Source organism: Orussus abietinus, unplaced genomic scaffold (genome assembly GCF_000612105.2).
Source record: "Orussus abietinus isolate OABI.00-Male unplaced genomic scaffold, Oabi_2.0 scaffold13, whole genome shotgun sequence".
NCBI lineage: Eukaryota > Metazoa > Arthropoda > Insecta > Hymenoptera > Orussidae > Orussus > Orussus abietinus.
The window spans coordinates 1288787-1309094 of record NW_019394887.1 but is presented as its reverse complement, the minus strand read 5'-3'; the positions used below and the strand labels follow the sequence as shown (position 1 = coordinate 1309094).

At 39.9% G+C, this 20308-nt stretch overlaps 6 protein-coding genes across 10 annotated transcripts; 3 read left to right on the top strand and 3 right to left on the bottom strand.

Moving 5' to 3' along the window:
* Window positions 1-34: 34 nt before the first annotated feature.
* Window positions 35-2662, bottom strand: LOC105697165 (HEAT repeat-containing protein 3). The gene is made up of 6 exons (XM_012420245.2): window positions 2435-2662; window positions 1998-2258; window positions 984-1927; window positions 627-909; window positions 377-550; window positions 35-285 (listed from the first exon to the last, which is right to left on the bottom strand). The coding sequence occupies exons 1-6, from the start codon at window positions 2570-2572 to the stop codon at window positions 172-174; spliced, it is 1914 nt and encodes a 637-aa protein (XP_012275668.1). The 5' UTR covers window positions 2573-2662; the 3' UTR covers window positions 35-171.
* Window positions 2663-2814: 152 nt separating this feature from the next.
* On the top strand, window positions 2815-5309 carry LOC105697209. 2 transcript variants are annotated; one of them, XM_012420324.2, is made up of 7 exons: window positions 2815-3011; window positions 3078-3229; window positions 3339-3462; window positions 3537-3736; window positions 3810-3989; window positions 4065-4407; window positions 4575-5309. In XM_012420324.2, the coding sequence occupies exons 3-7, from the start codon at window positions 3351-3353 to the stop codon at window positions 5003-5005; spliced, it is 1266 nt and encodes a 421-aa protein (XP_012275747.1). In that variant the 5' UTR covers window positions 2815-3011; window positions 3078-3229; window positions 3339-3350; the 3' UTR covers window positions 5006-5309. The 2 variants fall into 2 exon arrangements, with proteins under 2 accessions (XP_012275747.1, XP_012275758.1); XM_012420335.2 differs by having other exon boundaries at window positions 3065-3229.
* Window positions 5310-5347: 38 nt separating this feature from the next.
* On the bottom strand, window positions 5348-8208 carry LOC105697190 (activating signal cointegrator 1). 2 transcript variants are annotated; one of them, XM_012420289.2, is made up of 11 exons: window positions 8016-8208; window positions 7742-7866; window positions 7547-7671; window positions 7429-7485; window positions 7272-7368; window positions 6922-7189; window positions 6548-6839; window positions 6217-6392; window positions 6015-6136; window positions 5636-5827; window positions 5348-5558 (listed from the first exon to the last, which is right to left on the bottom strand). In XM_012420289.2, exons 1-11 carry the CDS (start codon window positions 8081-8083, stop codon window positions 5497-5499), a joined length of 1584 nt encoding a protein of 527 aa, XP_012275712.1. In that variant the 5' UTR covers window positions 8084-8208; the 3' UTR covers window positions 5348-5496. The 2 variants fall into 2 exon arrangements, with proteins under 2 accessions (XP_012275712.1, XP_012275721.1); XM_012420298.2 differs by lacking the exon at window positions 7429-7485 and having other exon boundaries at window positions 8016-8207.
* A 93-nt stretch (window positions 8209-8301) lies between these two features.
* Window positions 8302-13939, top strand: LOC105697151 (piwi-like protein Ago3). 2 transcript variants are annotated; one of them, XM_012420234.2, is made up of 12 exons: window positions 8302-8361; window positions 8881-9193; window positions 9263-9442; window positions 9577-9775; window positions 9839-10152; window positions 10223-10493; window positions 10640-10987; window positions 11111-11361; window positions 11485-11635; window positions 11795-11995; window positions 12082-12276; window positions 12455-13939. In XM_012420234.2, exons 2-12 carry the CDS (start codon window positions 8892-8894, stop codon window positions 12779-12781), a joined length of 2739 nt encoding a protein of 912 aa, XP_012275657.1. In that variant the 5' UTR covers window positions 8302-8361; window positions 8881-8891; the 3' UTR covers window positions 12782-13939. The 2 variants fall into 2 exon arrangements, with proteins under 2 accessions (XP_012275657.1, XP_012275649.1); XM_012420226.2 differs by having other exon boundaries at window positions 8312-8662; window positions 12455-13886.
* A 1039-nt stretch (window positions 13940-14978) lies between these two features.
* On the bottom strand, window positions 14979-17857 carry LOC105697181 (ras association domain-containing protein 8). Its single transcript, XM_012420278.2, has 12 exons — window positions 17760-17857; window positions 17616-17690; window positions 17378-17515; window positions 17178-17288; window positions 16797-17105; window positions 16591-16708; window positions 16275-16513; window positions 16022-16183; window positions 15828-15944; window positions 15609-15748; window positions 15219-15526; window positions 14979-15087 (listed from the first exon to the last, which is right to left on the bottom strand). Exons 3-12 carry the CDS (start codon window positions 17447-17449, stop codon window positions 14987-14989), a joined length of 1677 nt encoding a protein of 558 aa, XP_012275701.1. The 5' UTR covers window positions 17450-17515; window positions 17616-17690; window positions 17760-17857; the 3' UTR covers window positions 14979-14986.
* Window positions 17858-18008: 151 nt separating this feature from the next.
* On the top strand, window positions 18009-20075 carry LOC105697214. 2 transcript variants are annotated; one of them, XM_012420354.2, is made up of 4 exons: window positions 18015-18159; window positions 18644-18794; window positions 19285-19382; window positions 19493-20075. In XM_012420354.2, exons 2-4 carry the CDS (start codon window positions 18792-18794, stop codon window positions 19638-19640), a joined length of 249 nt encoding a protein of 82 aa, XP_012275777.1. In that variant the 5' UTR covers window positions 18015-18159; window positions 18644-18791; the 3' UTR covers window positions 19641-20075. The 2 variants fall into 2 exon arrangements, with proteins under 2 accessions (XP_012275769.1, XP_012275777.1); XM_012420346.2 differs by lacking the exon at window positions 18644-18794 and having other exon boundaries at window positions 18009-18159.
* The last annotated feature ends 233 nt before the right edge of the window (window positions 20076-20308 follow it).

Sequence of the window (20308 nt, the reverse complement as noted above, 5' to 3'; positions counted from 1 at the left end):
GTTTTCTTTTTCAGATTACATTCCGCTGAATCTTTGTATAGGAATATTTTTTTAATATCTCATTCTGTACAGAGGATTCACAGATTTACAGGTAGGGTAAGTAAAACAATTGATATTTCTACATAATTCATTCTTCCTTTGTTGTAAAATTATATTTACCTGTAGTAAATTCTACCTAAGACCCGCCACTTGTTGATCCTTATATTTGACGAATCTTCTTAAATTTGTCTTAACCGTTGACACCACAAATGCATTATCACCGAGGTTCCTTTTCTGCAATCGGATCTACAAAGACAATGATGAATTGCCATAAATTATGAAGCAAAATTTATTCGCTTCAGAACTACAACAGTTTAAGTACATTTACTAAACTAACCTTGTTATTGAAAAGCGGAATAAGGCTTTGAAGTTTCTCAACAAGATCTACTTCGACTGCTAATTGATTTGTCTCATCTTCGGCGTAAATATCCATTATTGCATCTAATGCTTCGGCCATTACCCAGACCTCCGTCTCCTTTGTACAAGCATCCAGTAAGAACGTAGACACATACTGCATAAATAAATTAAAGAATTTAAGTAATGTGACAATTTTAATGTTTCTAATTGCGTAAAAGTAATTAATATACCTTAACTAATTCGCGACTCTCCGTATTATCCACAGTAACGAGCAAAAGTGCCAAGTTACCAAGGATGCGTATCAAATTTATTCGAACACTTGGATTGGGACATTGTCTCTCTCCGTTCAACATGGGCTGGAGATCTTCTAAAGTCATCTGACTGAAAGAGTTTGCACGGATCTCAGTAAGTTTCTGTAAAACAGCTCGCATTGCTGAGGTCGCAGACTCCAGCAGTTCCGTGTCATTAGGATCGGCAACTTTAAAGACTGTTGTGCCAATTTCTATCCAAATCCTACAAATCAACGCTTCCGTTTACTTTCACTTATTTTTTAATATAAAACATTTAGAATAGCGATTCCAATTTACCTGTATAATTCGTCGGGGGTACCTAATCCATCAATGTCGAAACTGGTCAGTAAATTATTAAGGCACAAAAAGGCTCGACAGCGGAGAGTATGAAATTGTTTCTTTATGATCTTTCCTTCTGGAGATTTCCCCATTAAATCCTGAATATTATCTGGAAGTGCTTTTGTGAGTTGCCAAACTTTCTTCATCGTTCCGTGGCTAGTTACCACTTCGACGAGTTCGACTGGCATATTTGAGACTCCATAGCCTCTCTCTTCAGTTGAATCTTCTTCCATGAATTCTGCTTCGCAATCATCCGATTCGTCCAAGTCTGAAACATTTTCACTGCCAGGCTCCTCTGAACAGAGGTTTGCTAAAATTTCCAGGGCTTGCTGCTCAGCAGCAAGAATCTGCCTAATTTCCTGAACCTTCTTTTTTGACGACCCACCCATGCCATCGTTTTGCTGAGGCAGGATTCGCAGTATCTCCAGTTGGCGCTCTCGATCGATCAATAAAATATCCGATAAGACAGCAACAATTTTACAGACCATACGAATAGTTTCTTGCTCCGAACGGAACTCGGCATTGGCATTCATTAACAGATTGGCTACTAAAGTTCGAAGCAGTAATAATTCAGAAATACTATTCTCCTTTTCTGGTTTTAAATCCAAGAGAGTTATAATGAACCCTTCTTGTCTCTTTACCTCGTTAATGGCGACAGAATTATCCTCGCATAAGGTGACAGCGCACTGAGCAGCGACGATGCTCATATCCATTCCGTAAACCAGTGGGTTAAGGAACTTTAAAAGCGTAACCATGATATTGTTGTTGTTGCAAATCTGTACGACTTGCTCGTCCTTCTCGCATAATGTCCAGAGTAATGTTACAATTTGAATGAACGCATTTTTCTCTTCGCGTAGTTTGCTTGCTTTCATACCCACCTCTGGTTGCCATTCGGCATAATGCTGCAAAATAATGTTATTAACTTAAATCAATATTAATCTATGGAAATATTTGACATGTTATATTTCATACCTTCCGTAATGATACAATAAGTGGAGTCATAAGATCGTCCTTTATCAGTTGTGTATAAGCTTCGTCACCGCCGTTATCGGCAACATTTCTTAATGCACTTGCTGCTGCCGTACGCACGACTGAGTTAAGATCTGTCAATAACGGCCCAACTATCCTTGCTACTTTATTCTTAGCAATTTGTAAGGCAATCAGTGCCTCGTATGACATAGATTCCAGCGTCTGCAAAGCAGAGATCTTTTCTTCGATGGTTGGCGACTGCAGCTATTAATAAAGAAACGATGCATAGAAATTAAAAATCGATGATTTATTTCATTCACATTCTGTGTAATTTAGGTAACGAACAAGATTTTCTTCCTTGTGGAAGAATCGAGAAGCAGTAAACTGCAATAAAGTGAAGGTCTAATGCTAAGCCTCAACTTTAATATAAGAGAATTTACCTGTTCGAAGACATCCTGAAATGCTTTTTCTTTATCGCTGTTGGAATTATTTTCGTCCTCCTCGAAATCTTTGATACTCGGCAATCCAGTGGGGTTATCTTTCTCCGGCTTACGCCTACGTCTTTTGACTTTTCCCATTCCGATTTTCTTTTCTTAAAAAACTTAAATGTTTACGCAGCAGGTCATGTAACCGCATTGGGTAAAATATAGCATAAGAGGTTAGAAATTCAGTCATCGGCTCGGTGAATGTAGAAACCGAACTTCAAAGTCGAAACATGAAACCATACATGAACAACGCGTCTCACTAAATATAAACCAGCTATAGCAATCTCCCAACTCATCTCCGATAAACCTTGCCTCAATTTTAATGGCGACGTGATACATCTTTTTTATTTCTAGTTTCAGATTTATAAAATATATACATAACCTGTCGCACAGTCAAGATTAACTGAAAATCAGAAATCACTTTTAGAAAGTGGTATCCCTTTCCAAGGAAACGAGATGATTTAACAAAAAGTGGATAAGGGAGGCCAGGCACAAAATATTCAAGATGGAGAAGTCTGTGGAAAAGTTGACGGTAAAAAGGTTAACTCGCGATTCAACTCGGCCGATATTGACACGTAAATCCAGAATATATTTTTAGGTTGTAACCAACCAAAAAGGCTCAGTCTGACGTTCCGAACGATACCTGAAATAACGTAATGTTTGTTAAACCCTCATCATGGGAAATACCTCTTGCAGCGGCCTCAGCAATTCCTTATGGAGAGATACGATTACAACGATAATTTTCTAGTGGTAGCTATATTAATAACAATGTTTAATAAACACGATTGGATCGAGCTACTTTCTATATGCTAATGCATTAACAATATATTCATGGACCTCAAGAACAAATGTATTCTAGGTACTTTAGAAAATGGCGAAAGATAGACTCCAAGAGATTAGTATGAGGTTGGAACAAAGCCACTTGGTTTATCTTCAGACCGACGACTGTCCGTTGAAATTACAACAACGGCATAAGCTGGAAGGTATGCAACATAGAATCTGGCCGACGTTAATTAACTTCACACCAGAAATTCTCCCGTTAACTTCTCTTTAACAGGTTTCGTAAAAGAATACTTATGTCTCGTACCCAACAACAGCAAATACATATTTCGTGAAACAGCAAACATCCTACATCACTCCGCAGCAACATTGCACGACTTCAGTGGGTACAGAGCCTGTACGGCATGGAATGCAATTTCTTTATACGCCGCAAACCTTTTGGCTCAACCTTGGCGAAAAGAATACAAAACCCTGCGGGTCCGTAATGGATTCAGTGACCTACTTTGCATTAAGCAAGTTCCTTCAAACGTGAATCTTTTTCTTGCCGTAGACGTACAGTGGGTACTACAAACACGAAGTCGAGACAAACCTGATCGGTGCGGAACTGATGTTTGAATTAATGGGCTACAAGCACACGGATCTCGGAGTGCTAACCCTGGAAGGATCCATCGATCCGGACAGAGTGTTAAACGTGAGCAGAGATGCCATAGTTGCCTTTGTCGAATGTCAAGTAAGACTTAACTCAAAAACGTATATAGTAATATATATTCCTTTCACTGTGCCTTATCTTAAACCGGTGCCACAGATCCTGAAGGAAATCTGGGAGAACGTGTCACAAAAGTTTCCAGTGTCCTGGTTAGAAGTCTTGGAGTTTCGCGAGACCTATGCAGGGACTCCGGAAAGGGCAATCCGGGTATTAAGGCATCGACTGGAGAGAACCCACCAGGTCCGCCATAAATCCGAAAGGTACCATCATCGACGCCTTTCGCTGTCACCTTCCACACCTTTCGAAGATGGTTTGGTGGAAGAGGAACGTCCTGTGGATACCGGTCACTCACCCACAAGGGTACGAGGAACCAGGGTACCTACGGGTCGCCTCATCGAGCTGGACGCACCTGGCCAAGTGGAACCCGAGGCGTTATTCACAGGTAATATTTAAAAATAAAATTTGTAGGCTATGATTCGACGTGCTCACAGCCTCAATATTACAATTTAAAATGACTTTGTACTCCCAGTTCAATGAAGTTTCACGAACCCGATAACCTTGGCACTTTCATATCGCCTTAAACGCCTAATTTGCTTTAATCTTCTTTAGGATCCGAAACGTGGGGTCCACGAAGAGCCCCTCGAAGAGCCTCTCGCACTTTGGAACTAGACTGGCCAGCCTCTGCGGGAAGGACCCGAGATTTCTCCCCGGAGGAGAGGTCGACCCGGCTGGCCAACGGCGAGGCGACCGTCCGAAGGACGAGGTCGTGCTTCGACTCCGTCGACTTGGGTGCCCTTCGCGTCGACTCCCCTACAGGAGATTCCCGATCCAGGTGGAACTGCTCCACCTGCACGTACCTGAACGACGCATCGCGCAGGATTTGCGAGATGTGCGGCAAGTCTCGGAAGAAGGGCAACGAGGAGAAACCACTGGCCAGCGGGGGCAAGGAGTGCCCCCAATGCACCCTCGTCAACGAGAGAGACGCCTCTCTCTGCGACGCCTGCGGGGCGAGCCTGAAGGACTCGCCGACGTACATTTGAAGAGAATCCTTATCGATGTAGATTTAAAGAGCATCCTTGTCGATGTAGATTTAAAGAAAATCCTCATCGATGAACATTTGAGATCGAGTCTTTCCGGGTTGCCCTCGACCTCGACCTCGTCAGCACGCATAAACCCGACGCCGATTGCGTCTTCGCTTTGAGCGAGCCAGGAACGAAACCCGCTATTCTAGTTAACGACCTCTTCGTTCCTAGCCGCTGTCCGAGCTTATGTGATCTTACAACTCTGTAATCGTAACTATAACGCCTAGGGCTAATCTAGATTAAAGATGGCACAGGAAGGATATGAGATGTCAATGATAAATGACAATTAACATTTTCCTCTCCATATTGATAACGACGTCTAATCGCAGCTTTCGTTGGCACGTTGCGTTAGGGATTATCTCTAATTATTTCCTGGAGTCTTTGGAAGTATGGTTTAGGTAGATGGAGAGTATAATGTTGAAGCCAAAATCGGTTGACTGAAACTCCGATTATCTGGCTACTCGAGCGAGAGTCTTCACTGCCGCATGGTGTATCTTCTTCTCCAGCTTATCTGCGAAATTTCTCTTATCGTTATTTCTGTAACGAGGTTAAGATGTTGAATATTCGATGCAGGAAGGATTCACTCACAGATCTTATGCTTTCCTTTTATTGGGAACCTCAGGGGCAGCTCGTGAGCATCCTCGCACAGGAACACGTAGGGGCTGTCGCTCTCACCCTCTGGAAATTGCTTCCGATACTCCTCTTGAGACAACACATTGACCACCGTCACACAACCAAGGAGACATCCCGTGGGATAGTTTCCTGGGAACTTGATGTTTTCTGAATGGAAGCACGACGTAATTAATGAGTTAAGAAAGATATCGAGTCCTAAGGAACTACCAAAGCTAGACTTCGATAGAATTCTTAGGAACAAAAGACTTCGTATTCTCTATATGAATATATTGGGACTGGACACGTGAACCGATGGGAACATTAAAGATCTATCGATGCCAGTAAGGACAGTTACCATCCCTTAAAACGCGATAGGTGTTCTCCACAGTGGATATCTCTGCCAAAGAAGGAACTTTTGCAGTTGCTGCGATCCACAGTCTGCCTCGATGTGCTGAGTACCATGTGCGACCTTCGTCCCTGTAAAATTAAAGAAATGCATTGCCTTCTTCACCTGGCCTATCTGCTAGCTACATGACTTATTCACTTGACTTACTTACCTTTTAATTCCAGCAACCAACAATGATGCGTAGGGCTGGTGCATACTAAGACAAAATCCATCGTCAGACATTTCCAGTAATTCTTTGTCTTGTATGCGATGAATGACTCCAGAGGACTCCGTTTTACTCTTTACTTGTCTACTGCCACTTGTATCCCATAAATTCATCTTGACATACTGTAATACAAAGATACCAGAATTCAGATACTCTTGAATAATTATACTAAACAAAATATTTTCAGTTTAAAAAAAATAACTACAGACATGCTTGCTATTTAAGTGCGTAATTTAAAAATTACACAAGGTAAATAATGCAATGGTGGGTACCCTACCTTTGGTCGATCAAATTCCATGGGACACGCAATGTCATCTGTCAAAGTAGTCGAGTCCCGAAGCTGATCCAGTATTGGATCTGATGATTTATTAAAAGTCTCATCTTCCTCCTCATTGATCTCTCGGCCAGCAAAATCGACAACTATTTTTTTATTTATTCGGGAACCATGACGTTTCTCTCGTAACTCTGCTTCCCTCTGCACCAGCTTAGCTCTCTCTTCATTAGACAACCACACGCTGCTTGCCTGGTAATAGTCTGCTTCGTCGTCTATAACTTCTGTACGGCGTGCACTGTGTAGAAATTCAGTGGGTATACAATGCCAAATTTGTTTTGTTCCTCAAAGAATGGCTTTTGAAACGTCATTAGTTGTACCTGTTTCGGTCAAAGTCCAAAAGCTTGTTCCTATGTTGTAGAGAGTCCTCCAATGCTTTATTCGGCTTCTGATCCATGAGTTTATTGTAAAGATTATCCGCTTGCTTGGATCCGTTTGAAAGAATAGCCCGTTGATCCGGTGAGCATACCAGGTTGCCGCAAAAGAAGCACGGACCTGAGCCTTCTTGAGAACAAACTATTCTGCCACAATTTGAGCAATTGTTTATAAGGGAATGCTTGCGAGCTTCGCAATCACACTTGTATCTGCCTATTCAAAGCAAAAATATCATTTTTAATATTAGACAGACTGTTTTATAACAAAAAATATCTCCTATACTTTTTTACGTTACCTTTTAAAAGAATCGTTTCTCTGTCTTTACCCTCTTGGGAATATAAATTGACAAATTTCGTTTTCTTCTTCTTTGTCTTGTCTGTCTTTCCAATTTCCTGCCAAACGAAGACTCAAGTCAAACGTGGAATGAAATGAAAAATATTTTACTGGCTTACCTCTTGCGAATTTAGGTTAGTAAATTTAGGTTTTTTCTTTTCTGACTTTCCACCTTCCTGTGGAAGGAAGGGCTCGAGTTAGATGCAAAGTAAGGTAGAAAACATATACAAACCTTACCGTTTGAATTTCATTATTTATCATTTTCCCCTTTTTCTTTTCACCCTGCTTCTCAGAATTTTTCTTTGAAGTTGTAGTTTCATCGTCTGCTACCTTTTTGTACCCTACGAGGTCTGCGGACGAAGCTGTAATGTCAAATGACTTTTTTATTTCTTTGACCTTAATCTCATTAATTAACGATATAACAAAAATTACCAAGAGTGCCCTGTTGCCTTCGTTTTAACTCCATAATAAACTGTCGATGCTTAGGATTGTTAGAATCGAGCAGAGTGCATAAATATTCATCCAGATCGGTCATGTTTTGAATTTTCAAAATGTACCTACAAAGAGGAAACAAAATAACTCATTACATAATTAAATTAAGTATGGAATCTATAAATTACATTTCCTAATATCATTAGTTACAAGAATGGTATCGTTACAATTTGACACTCATAGTAAAATATTTAATTATAACATGCATGCTCACTGTGTCAGATCATCTGGAACAGGAAAATCCAGCAAGCCGGATAAACTGTCATGTATCCACCTCTCCATTCTGTTAAAATACTTGCGAAATTCCTCGACGAATTAAATTTCAAACTTCTGCTCAACAGCTTATATTTGATGAAATCAGTTAAAATTGCAAGTGAACATAAATCCACCGTTATTATAGAATAAAGAGAGTCGATTATAGCGCCGCCGTTGGGCGTCAAATGTACTCATTATTGAGCATCAAACGTCCGAATTTTTCTGAACGTCGTTGCCTCGGAATTCTCCGTCGCAGTCGCCACGTTCCTTTGTCATCGAAGTTTACCACGTTGCCGAAAAGAGAGGTTAGAACGTCGAAACTGGTTGAAATGGAAAAGTTTCAAGCGACCTTTATTTTGCCGATAAAGGGAAGGATTGGGGGAAAGAGAGCGTAAACAGAAATAGGAGCCAAACTAGATACAAGGGAAATTCGACACTCCTTCCCCTCTTCGGTTCTCAGAATTTTTCTTCACTTCCTTTCTTGAGAAGTATTCAAAGCGATTCAAAGCATTATTGGAACGTTATTGTGGAGTTTGGACACACATCGTGTTAATACCGCGCCTGAAGATTAGATTAAAGTAATATTCTGTTCAGAAGAGACCCAAGGTGATGAATTTTGCACTTTCAAACATTTAATTAATCCCCTTGTATCGGAATTGTCTTAGCATTATAGAGCCAAGTTTATTTATACAGGAAAAGAGATCGATGAGTTACAAGATAGAATTATTTAGTTTTCATTTCAGACCAGTTTAATATGTCCTTAATTATTACCATTAATTTATCTTATTATGTAGTAACTCATGTAATGATGCATTTTATTTAAGATCAGTAAAAAATGGCGGACAAAGGAGGAGGTAAACCTCCGAGTGGGCGAGGCGCCTCGCTTTTAGAGTTGATGAGGGCTCGAGGAGTCGGAGCTCAAGCATCTCAGAGCGAGGCACAGAGTTCTCCTGCCAGAGTTCCAGGAACAAATTCTCAGAGTGTGAGCACTGGTCGGGGCAGAGCTAGTATCCTAGAACTAGTAAAACAGGCTCAGGGCGATGCTCCACTGATAGCTGCCCCACCGATAGTTGCCCCAGCACCACATAGCGTTGGTGCGGGAAGAGCATCTATTCTTCAACGGTTGGAACCACTCCCGTAAGTTTTATCCAAATTTGTGAAATAATGTCTCAAAGCAAATGTTTCTTGACATTTTTCTTCCATTAGAATACCTGGACCTTCCCACAGTATTCCTGTGCCTTCTCAAAGTATTCCTGTACCTTCTACGAGTGCAGCAGGTGTTGCTAATATTACAACAAGTTTGTCCGGGACTTCTATAGGAAGGTCTCAATCTCCCTCTATACTTGGGACCGAACCTATCTCACGACATGGTGAAAGCGGTACACGGTAAATATAAAAGCGAACAGTTTCTATGGAGTTACTTTGTTATTCAAAATTAACATTTAAATGTTCACTTTTCTGTGTAACTCTTGGTAATCATATCATTTTAAAATCTCCACTAATGAATATAATTTCTCCAGCGTTCCCATGTCTGCAAACTACATTAACATAGCAATAGATCCAGAGAAAGGAATATTTATGTACGAGGTGCAATACAATCCTGACATCGACTCACGTCCATTGCGGATAAAATTACTGAATCAGCACATGGTTGCCCTCGGAGGAGTTAAAACGTTCGATGGAGCGATGCTTTACTTGCCAATAAAACTACCACAAGAGGTATGCTCAGGTGAAAACGTTATATCATTCAAACACTTTAACACGTTTATTTCTTGTTTCCAGCAAATAACTTTTCAGTCGGAACATCCCATGGATGGATCCCTAGTGACTCTCACTGTAATTTACAAAAGAAAACAGGAGCTCCGCGAGTGCATACACTTTTTCAATGTCCTGCTCGGAAGGCTCATGAATGCCCTCAGCTTGGTTCGCATAGGTCGCCAAAATTTTAACCCACGATGCGCCCATCCCATTACGGCACATCGGATGGAACTGTGGCCAGGCTACGTCACAGCTATAAATGAGTATGAAGGGGGCTTAAAATTATGCATCGATGCAACTCATCGAGTCATGCGCACTGACACTGTCAGAGATCTGTTGTGAGTATGATCGGACTCGTTTTATCGAGCACTGTTGTGCACTTGTGTATTAAAAAAATTCTGTTAATAGACACGAGCTGTACCAGAGGAATCCTCATACTTATCGAGATGCCATTATCCAAGAGATCATTGGTATAACGGTTCTTACGAGATACAATAATAGGACTTACCGAATAGATGACATCTTTTGGGACCAAGATCCCACCTATAAATTCCCAAAGAAGGACGGTACAATGGTGTCTTTAATAGATTACTACAAGACCCATTGGAATCTTGAAATCAGAGACAAGAAACAGCCTCTGTTGGTGCATCGAGCCAAGAAAAAACTGTCTGACGGACAGGTGAGCTCCTTGATCTTTAATTATTCATTTCATAGTGTGTGCAAGATTATACCAATAGGATTTTATCTATCTACTGGATTTACAATTTCCTTTCTTGATGATACTGTTTTAACTAATTGGACTGATTTTTTTTTTTTTCTAAACAGACCATGGAAGAGATGGTTATACTCTTGCCAGAGTTGTGCTACTGTGCCGGATTGACCGACAGAATTCGATCTGACTTCCGCGTCATGAGAGACGTGATGGCAGTGACCAGGGTCAGTCCGGAGAGTCGTCAGAAAGTAATTAGAGATTTCGTCAGAGATGTCAAGAGCACCGAAGTCACAAAGAACATTCTCACTGACTGGGGTCTACAGCTCGAAGACGATATCATTCAGTTTACTGGAAGAGTTCTGAACCCGGAGGAGATTCGTTTTGGAGAAAACCAAACCTTCAAAGGCCAGAATAGAGCAGATTGGGGTGCACAAGTAGTTCGGATGCCAATGTTACGCACAGTGAGTTAGAAATAAATATAACTAATTATTTTTCCTTTATTCTTCTTTTTCTTTTTAAATAAATTAACTTTATTTCGCCTGTCTCACCGACTCTTTCTTACTTGAACTCTGTTTACTTCGCAGCCACACTTGAACAGATGGTACGTCCTTTTCTGCCAGAAGGATAGAAAATACTGCGAGGAATTTATAAACACTCTAAGGAAGGTCGCTAGCATCATGAAAATGAATATGGCCTATCCGGAAGTCATCATGCTAAAAGACGATCGAACTGAAAGCTATATCAGAGAACTTCGCAGAAACATAAACTCTCAGGTGGAAATGATGATGGCCATATGTCCAACTAATCGAAATGATCGCTACGCAGCCATTAAAAAGTAAGTCGAATTTCTTACCCTGTAATGCTTGTGAAATCTAAGATCTGACACGTAAGAAAAATGGATCCAATGATATATCTTCAGCGAGCGATTTTGCTTGAATTGTGTTGTATGATTCTATAGACTATGTTGTGTCGAGATGCCGATACCATCCCAGGTTATCATTACCAAAACAATATCTGACCCGAAGAAGCTGAAAAGTGTGTCGGAGAAGGTCGCATTGCAAATGAATTGCAAATTAGGAGGAGCCCTTTGGGCCTTGAAGTTGCCTCTTGTGAGTATTATTCTTGTACAACAAATGAAAAATGTCGTTTATTTCAAATTCGCTTAGATTAATAATATTGCCACTGCTTAAGCAGAACTTTTTTTGCAATACTTATGACTCTACAATGATACATTATCTTAATATCGGAACATCATTTTCTTTGTTTAGGATAAGTGCATGATCTGTGGAGTGGATGTCTATCACAGTGGAACGGACAGAATGGCAAAAGGAAGTGTTGCAGCCTTCGTAGCATCGATGGACAAACCCTTGACATCGTGGTACAACAAAATCTGTATTCAAGGACCAAATCAGGAACTCATAGATCTACTCAAAGTGTGCTTGGTTTCATCAGTCAACGAGTATCGCAAGGTATTAAAATTAAAACATCATTGTCCAACACAAACGTCAAGTGTCCACGTTAAAACATACACTTCTGAAACATACCTTTCTTTCAGAAAAATAATTGTTACCCGGATAGAATAATACTCTATCGAGACGGGGTTGGAGACGGCCAGCTGGAGACAGTCGCGAAATACGAAGTGAAACAACTCCGGATGGCGTTCAGTTTAATCGACCCGTCGTACGCTCCGAAGATGAGCATCGTCATCGTGCAGAAGCGAATAAACACTCGATTGTTCTCAATGAACGGGGTCAGTATACATCGGGTAGTTCCATAAACTTACAGGGAATTTTTTTTTTTATGTGTATACACCTTTCGCGGTCAAAGGGTTATTAAAATTAGGCGAAATTAGGAAGGAGTTAATGATAATTATACATTTCCTCGTTTCGGTAGACCGGTTAAATTAAATGTTTATTTTACTCCGACAGCGCAAGCTGGACAATCCTCAGCCGGGGACCATCGTTGACACCACCGTGACTCGTCGATGTCTGTACGACTTTTTCCTGATCTCTCAGCACGTCAGACAGGGAACCGTCTCTCCAACTCACTACATCGTGATATACGACGGGGCCGAGATGAAGCCGGATTATATGCAACGACTGACGTTTAAGTTGTGCCACCTTTACTACAATTGGCCCGGCACCATCCGAGTGCCGGCGCCATGTCAGTACGCTCACAAGCTCGCCTACCTGGTCGGCCAAAGCATCCAAATGGACCCCCACGAATCTCTCGCGAACCATCTCTATTATCTATAAAAGAAACCGCATATCCACGTGCGTCGAGATAGGCGCTGAGCTACACTCCAAAGTTCTTCCACGGTTAGATAGTTCGAGAAACGCGAATTTAAGCTCGACTCATTGAGGAAGATGAGTCGAATTTAGGGATCACGCGCTTCAAGGAGTTTGAGTAGTATTAAGAGAATCTGAGGTTCAGTATTTAAGCGGACCAATTTTTTGGGAAACTTCAAATATCTGCCCATTCGAATTGCGGTTCCCTGGAAGGCAGCAAATTACAGTTATCATGTTTAGATCGTGTCCGAGCAGAAACGCTTCGGTGGATTAGTGTTAAATTACTGCATTTATGTTATTTTTTTATTTTATTTTCAACGAGCTTCCGACTTAAGCTTTTTTAAACGTCACGACTGACAGTGGGAGTAGTCTTGGCTAGTAATTAGTATTGTTCATTTGTTGCCGAGAGCAATTGCATCTGAATACTGATGTCCGGACACCTGAGATCAACTTTAGTAGTAAGACTGAAACGATCATTATGAAACAAAAAAATACCCGTATTAACTCTTTTCCGCACTAAATAAGTATAACAATTCTCTCGGGTTGATGAATCCTTCAAAAGGTATAATTGTACCATACAATGTGGTATTTAAAAATGGGTGCACTAGCTCTGTCGTTTTCATTTACATTGCACTAATATCTCCTGAATAGATTTCGTATTAATATTATAAAAAAACGATGTAACGCGCTCCTCGCTACTATTTTTTTTCTCCCTCTTGGCTTGAAGAAGTTTGGAATTACTCTCGAAAATTGCTCCCCTATTCTCGACTTCTCCAAATTTCAGGGACACGGAATTGAAACTCGACCGCTGAGCCGAAAGATTCTTGTGAGATGTCCCGAGCCAAAGTACAAAACTCCTAGAAGAATATTTAAGTTAGCATATATTAATTCTAAGTTATGTAGAGTTAACATTCTATGTGAATTATTGTTATCGACGAAGGGTTTTCCCGACGTTTGAACCGCGTGGAAACATAAGATCGCCATCGTTGAGACACTCGTCCTTTTTCAATTTCTTACGATTGAACTGATGTGTAAAAGACTGCTCACTTTATAAATGCATATTTTGGGTCTATCCTGTCCTATGTATTTTTCTACGAGGTATAACACGAGAAAACGTAAAGATTATGCGATAACTGGTGCCTCTTTGTACTTGCAAAAGAGATTTTATTAATGATCGATCACCAGATGTCATCGGAGACAAGGGTGTAACTTAAATATTACATCTCTTTGTAATATACATATATATCTAAAGTAATATTTCTCTCGATATGGTTCTCGTAACGTGAAAGCTACGTTCTTTGATATAGCCTGATATGCAGTCGATAAGTACCATAACTGTAGATATAAATGATCCTAACCTAAACTGCATTCACGACTGTAGATGATCAGGCATTGACTTTATCGTCGATTTCTAACGACTGCCTGAACCAGTGTTCCTCAAATTTTGCATATTAACTCTAATTCATTATTGTAATAGTGTATAGTTAATAATTCCTTGGTCTTTGTTATTACATATCTTGCTCCGAGGATCGGTGGACTTCGTTCTCACCGAATTGCCTAGCCATCGGTACACAGGTAAACGGTAATGTTATCAAAGCGAAAATAATTCTAGGGACCACTGGCACGAGGCTCTAGATAATAATAACTACTTCGACAGAGAAAAATATACAATGATGGGTCCAAGACAATCGACCTAAAGTTGCATCGAAGAATACGTCGAATAGTTAACATGACTCTTAGAATACAAAGAAAAAGTAGAGAAAACCGTAAATGCTAGATAAAGATCATGAACTTAAATTCTAGGCAGTAAAAAGTACATGTAATGGCAGTGTGTACATAAATTATACTAGTGACAATTATTAAAAGACGAGTCGAGTGTCGCTCAAGAAGAGGTTAGGTGAGATTTCGAGCTGGCCAGCGGTGGCCTCAAAGTTTAAGAGACTCGAGAGAATTACAAGCCCTCGACGAATTCGAAAACTCCATCCAAAATCTGTCGATAAATGTCACTTGGTTCTACATAAATTTCAATTTTGATTCCTTTAAGATCTTGTTACACCATCAAGTCCTTCGTAAGGAAGTGCACTCCGGAGTATAACAAACGTCGAGAGCTCGCTTATTTTTCAAGTAAATTGGACTATAGAGTAATCGGCTAGGAAAAACCGTAAATCTTCTCTAGACCCAAACTCCGTGTGGGTTTTTACTGGTGGGCACTGCAGTCTCTAATTGCCTCGGAGAGCCAATCATCTTGCGAGTGCTTCCTGGCTTGTGCGCTCCTAAAAGAAAAAGCCCCATATTTAGTACCTTTGTAACAAGGTATACAAGGTATACGATACCTTGCGAGGCCCTAAAAAAAATGACAGACAGCTAACTGATGATTTTATATTATTTTTCTAGAAAGATTTACCTTCCAGCAAGTGTTTCACTTGTTCGTCCTGGCAAGCCACGGTGAGGCTCTGAAGGTTCGCCTCCTTCATGTCGGCCACGAGTCGCTCCACTTGCAGTTTTTTCTCGACGATGGCCGATTCCAGCCCGACGACTTCGAGCTTTAAAGATTCGGCACATTGCGTCGCCAATTCCGCCGAGCGTTTCGCTTGTTCGACTTCATTTTGCAGGTGTTCTACCTCACTGATGATCTTCCGCTCCATCATTTGCCTCTCATCGCCCTCTCTGTTGATCGTGTGCTGTTCCGTGGCAAGCTCTTCCATCACCAGTCTGAATTGCAGGTAAAATGTTTTAATATATCTAGAGGCATGCTTCGAATTATAAACTTTATGTTAAATAACAATTTAACTACCTGATCTTGTTCTTGCACTGCAAGAGCTCTGTTTCGCAGTTCGCAAGCTTCGATCTCAACAGAGTGATCTCTGACTTCAAAGTCTTCTCTTGTTGGCGCACTATTTCGCTCTCCTCTTCGACATGTGCCAACTCCTTCAGCTGTCATTTCAAAATATCCAATAGAAGATAATGAGTACTTACATTTAAAAAAAAAAAATTGTTTATAAATCTCTCGTACCTGTTCTTCGATGATGCGACCAGTTGACTCTATTCGATTAACTTCTTGAGAGATGAAGTCCATCTGGTGCATTTGCTCCCGATTCTTGGTCTCCCAGTAGAGGATTTCAGCATCGAACTGAATTAAATTACAGTTTAAATAATTTAAAAGTCATCGACCCACTCCTGAGAACTTTTTAAATATTTCCAACGTACTTTTGTCAGATCGGCTTGCTGTGCATTGATCGTGTCTCGTTGCCTATTGACTAGTCGTATAAGCTCGACATAACGTTGAGTGTATGCCACTGTCACCATGTTCTGAGATTGTCCAGGTGCTTGGTTGATAGACTGTGTGGGGCCTTTAGTTTCTTGAAACTCCTGCAAAGACCATGTAATGGAAAAAAAAAATTGACAGAGTGATAAAGAGATAGTGTCAAAGTCTCAATGGTGACAGAAATATTTTAAGAACCTGAATTAAGTTTCTTTTTAGCTTGGTGGGATTATTGGGCGATGATTGATCATCTTTGCTAAGGTGTGGACTCCCAGTATTAGTGCCAGGTAAGTAATGAGATCTCCCAGGACTGTTTAAATTTGGAGGCGGTGGGTCTCTATACGGTGGTAAGGTACGCAGCGGAGGAGATGCAGGACCAGGTGGTTCTCTATATGGTGGAACTTCCCGCACCTTTTTCTGTGGCAGGTATACACTGCCTAGGAACGAACAAGACATATGTATTTAAAAATCAAATTCAATATTCCACAGCACTCGATAGGGATAAATTGCTTACTGTCACTGGTTACTCTCGTCGGAGACTGAGTAGGTTTCTGCGAAGCTTTCCTTGTACCAAATTCTTTTGCTTTTAATTGTGGAGTCGGTTGAACTATGGCAACATTCTCCATTTGAACCTGAATATAAAGAGATTGGTCGCGATAGGATAGAAATTGCTTCCTTAGTAATGAAACCTTCTAAGTAAACAACAAAATAATTACATACTTCGGCATTAGTCTCTGCAGCGGTACCATGCAGTCCACTGAAAGTAAGCGATTTCCTGATATCACGATTCCTTTCTAATCCACCCTGAGAGTCGTCGAGATCCGAAGAAGGTACCGTAGGACTGCCTTTCGATTCCTCCTGTATGGCACTGCCTGCCAAGTGCTCCGCGGGCGAACCACTTAGACCATTAGATCTCGTTCCATGCAAAGAGCGAGATCCTAAACCAGGAGTCCCCTTACTACCATCTGGCGAGGACCGCCTCAGGATCAGTTGCACCTCGGAGGCATATTCTCCCCGTTTCATTAGAATCTAAAGGCCAAACGATCGCAACTGAAATTCTATTGTCTACCGTTTAACCATTTGCATGAAATTTATATAAACCTTAAGAGGATTCTCGTAGGGTGCAAGCAGTCGCTCTTTAACTCTCCATCGCTCCACCAATGTGAATCTGCCTGTCTGTGCCGTGGCATGTGCCAAAGCGTAAACGACATCCTAAAGAGACGGACAATTGAGACACACTGGTAACAAACCGATGCATTCTCCAATAAGAAATTAGTATAAAGAATCAGCAAACAATTAACCTGACAGGTGGTAGACTCGGTAACTCCACAAACGATTCGTTGAATGCCTTCGACCCACACCTTCAGCTCCATCGCGTCACCGCTGTCTCAGAGGAAACCTAACCTCTTGCATCTCACTCTCGTCGAAACGCGCGATCCCTGGACATTTTTAACACGATTTTCATATCATAAACTCTCAAAAAATCAATCGAACAGTGCTCTGATGACTATTAAATGCCCACAGCTCTTTTTAACAAACCTTTAAGTCAGATTCTCCAAGAACATGACTGCACCTCTCGCTTGGAAAAAGTCGGGGACGGCGAACTTGGCTTGCCTTGACAATGCTCAATTTTATTCATAAAACTACTGCGAACGATCTTCCAATACTTATCGCGGTACTTACAAAGCGTAATTGTCAGTATGATGACAGTTTTAAGTGCCACTGTCCATTAAACAACTGTGGCCACAAGCGATGACGACGCGGTGACAGGTTCCATGTGCGCCTCCCGAAAAAATATCAAACGTCTCCTCTGTCTCTCTTGCTTCTGTGTTGTACGTAAGAGCGACAAAGACAGGTTTATGCGAGAGAAATACTGGGTCTCTCGAATACACCCCTCCTCCTCCGATTTCAGTACAGAACAAACCAGTGAATTGGTGTCAGCTAACCTAACATTATGTTGCTAACCTGCTAACGCCACATCTGCAAATCCTGCGCTCGACGCAGTCGTTTGTGTTTTGAGATGATTGAGTTATTCAGTAAAGTTTCTGGGATTTTCTTCAATTGGTTCGTTTTAAGTGATACGGTAATATATGCAACTTTACATTACTGTTTAATTCTAATTATATAGTATTCACTGATCACGTGACAAATTCTTATCGGATTATTAGATTATCAGAGGTTAGAGTGACAATTGGTTCTGTTATACGGTGTCTGGGTTTCATATTATGTAATTTAGAGTAGAATTAATATTTCCGTTTTCTAATAGAGAAACTGAATATATTTTCAATTAGAAATTAAGGTCATATCCATTAATATTCATACTCGATGTAGACGTGTCTACATCATTAATTTTTTGGGATCGTATGTATGTATCAATTAATAGGATTAGAGAAACTAATTTAAGAAAATTCTAAACCACTCGTTCTCTTTTTTCATCATTGCCCGGTCATTCTTACACTTTTCGTTTCCTGTATATGGAATCGAATCAGTGCTTGTCTTTCTATTTCACTTTGTATGCACATTATGAAGTAAGATAATTGAAAACCATTTCAATTATTATCTTCTAGGTCCTGTTTCTTAACGCTACCAAGTTATAACTGTATAACTGTTTATTGTTTATACAATGTTATTAAACAACAATGCGTGCTTGGAAGTAAAACGAATAGAGCTACACAGAATGAGAGTTCCGAGTGAATACAATTCACAGACGTCATAATGGTAATTTTTGGTTATAGTTTCTTCAATTAAACTAATACACGTTTACACTTTGTCGCATTGTACATCATCTCATTGCTGAAATCAAAACCAGCAAAACCATGCCGCTAGTGCAAAAAATTTGTGTGTCCAGTAGAAATGATCTTAAGTAATGATAAAGTTCATGAGCCCATTGCATTCATCCTTCAGTATTAATGATGGTCCGGCTTTCTATTTGTTGTTGGGAACTATTTGTTGTAGGGAAAATCTTTAAAGAAAATAGTTTCTTTTATGTATAGTTGTCACCAGGAGCGCATTGTCTGTTCGAAACTTGTGCTTGAGATACAATATTTCTTACAAGCTTATCCTCAACACTCATTTTCATAACATGCCCAATAAACGCATGAATTCCTTGTATACTTTGTTGCACCATTTTTATGCTTTTAATTATAAATAAGTTTGCTTGCGTATATTTAATTATGGACATTTTTAATTTACGAGTGCATATTTACAGATTAACAAAAATTATTGTGAATGGGGTCTTTGCCAGCCCTATCAATACTGTTGTGGTGATAATATCTGCTGCAGTAAGAGCAGCGGACTGTTTTGGATGTAAGTAAAATCATTTTAAACGTTTCTTGCCATTCTGAATGTTGGTTTCAAATAGTTTCCTTTGTGTATTAATTAGAAATTAACATATTAACATTAATTGTTGTATATAGATTGGGTGTGTTGGCATCGTTGATAGCACTGATTTTAGGCTGTGCATTCCTCTTCCGCAAAGTCGAATGCTGTCGCTCACTGCTGCAAAGATCTCGAGTAAGGCTGCATCATTATGCAAGGCTTCCGTCGACGAATCCTGAAGTTTAAAAAAAAAAATGTTTCACAGTACCTTGACATTCCAGCAATTTATGAAATCGATCAAAAGCTAAAAATACAATTCCATGTTCAGAAACTAAAGAAACGTTAGATCAAGGAAAACATTACACAAAGAATGGGGAATACGATTCTAATACTAGATTACGAGAAGCATTCTTTTTATGCCAATTTTATATTAACTTACTTATCATTAATCGGACGTCATTGACAAATATTAATAATTGATCATGGCTTTAATATATGGACTTGCAGCTAGTAACTATATTTATAAATATTATATTTGCAGCTAAATTAGTATTTTTATCATGCGATTCTACTATTTTATGTATTCGTAAGAAATAAATGAAATATATTATGTGAAATTAAATAAATGTAAAATATTTAATAAATATGTGATCGTTGAGAGTAAAGTTAAACTAATTTAAATATTATAATCATGTTGAATATAAATCGGTCCTAATAAGAACATATCCATTTTAAGTGTGAAAAATATTCACGGGTTTGTACTCTAGTAAAGATCGCTAAATACTTGTGTTTTTACATTATCTTATATTAATTTACGTAGAGAAGTTTCAGACAGAAAATGTCCAAGGAAAGTATGGAAAAGTTTTGATAGAAGACCGCTAGGTGATAATTACAAACATGGAGCTGATTATTTC

Excerpts from the sequence above, each read along its gene's own strand:
- LOC105697165 (XM_012420245.2), bottom strand. The coding sequence starts at position 2,572 with ATGGGAAAAGTCAAAAGACGTAGGCGTAAGCCGGAGAAAGATAACCCC. Across the intron at positions 1,928-1,997 it reads TTATTGTATCATTACGGAAG|CATTATGCCGAATGGCAACC; the intron begins GTATGAAATATA and ends ATTATTTTGCAG. Across the intron at positions 910-983 it reads ACCCCCGACGAATTATACAG|GATTTGGATAGAAATTGGCA; the intron begins GTAAATTGGAAT and ends GTTGATTTGTAG.
- LOC105697214 (XM_012420346.2), top strand. The coding sequence starts at position 18,097 with ATGATTGAGTTATTCAGTAAAGTTTCTGGGATTTTCTTCAATTGGTTC. Across the intron at positions 18,160-19,284 it reads GGTTCGTTTTAAGTGATACG|ATTAACAAAAATTATTGTGA; the intron begins GTAATATATGCA and ends GCATATTTACAG. Across the intron at positions 19,383-19,492 it reads AGCAGCGGACTGTTTTGGAT|ATTGGGTGTGTTGGCATCGT; the intron begins GTAAGTAAAATC and ends TGTTGTATATAG.
- LOC105697190 (XM_012420289.2), bottom strand. The coding sequence starts at position 8,083 with ATGGAGAGGTGGATACATGACAGTTTATCCGGCTTGCTGGATTTTCCT. Across the intron at positions 6,393-6,547 it reads TGGAATTTGATCGACCAAAG|TATGTCAAGATGAATTTATG; the intron begins GTAGGGTACCCA and ends TTTGTATTACAG. Across the intron at positions 5,828-6,014 it reads CTATCGCGTTTTAAGGGATG|AAAACATCAAGTTCCCAGGA; the intron begins GTAACTGTCCTT and ends GCTTCCATTCAG.
- LOC105697181 (XM_012420278.2), bottom strand. The coding sequence starts at position 17,449 with ATGGAGCTGAAGGTGTGGGTCGAAGGCATTCAACGAATCGTTTGTGGA. Across the intron at positions 15,945-16,021 it reads AGCAAGCCGATCTGACAAAA|TTCGATGCTGAAATCCTCTA; the intron begins GTACGTTGGAAA and ends AATTTAATTCAG. Across the intron at positions 15,088-15,218 it reads AGTGAAACACTTGCTGGAAG|GAGCGCACAAGCCAGGAAGC; the intron begins GTAAATCTTTCT and ends TTTTTCTTTTAG.
- LOC105697151 (XM_012420234.2), top strand. The coding sequence starts at position 8,892 with ATGGCGGACAAAGGAGGAGGTAAACCTCCGAGTGGGCGAGGCGCCTCG. Across the intron at positions 9,443-9,576 it reads CATGGTGAAAGCGGTACACG|CGTTCCCATGTCTGCAAACT; the intron begins GTAAATATAAAA and ends TAATTTCTCCAG. Across the intron at positions 9,776-9,838 it reads CAATAAAACTACCACAAGAG|CAAATAACTTTTCAGTCGGA; the intron begins GTATGCTCAGGT and ends TCTTGTTTCCAG.
- LOC105697209 (XM_012420324.2), top strand. The coding sequence starts at position 3,351 with ATGGCGAAAGATAGACTCCAAGAGATTAGTATGAGGTTGGAACAAAGC. Across the intron at positions 3,990-4,064 it reads TTGCCTTTGTCGAATGTCAA|ATCCTGAAGGAAATCTGGGA; the intron begins GTAAGACTTAAC and ends CCGGTGCCACAG. Across the intron at positions 4,408-4,574 it reads ACCCGAGGCGTTATTCACAG|GATCCGAAACGTGGGGTCCA; the intron begins GTAATATTTAAA and ends AATCTTCTTTAG.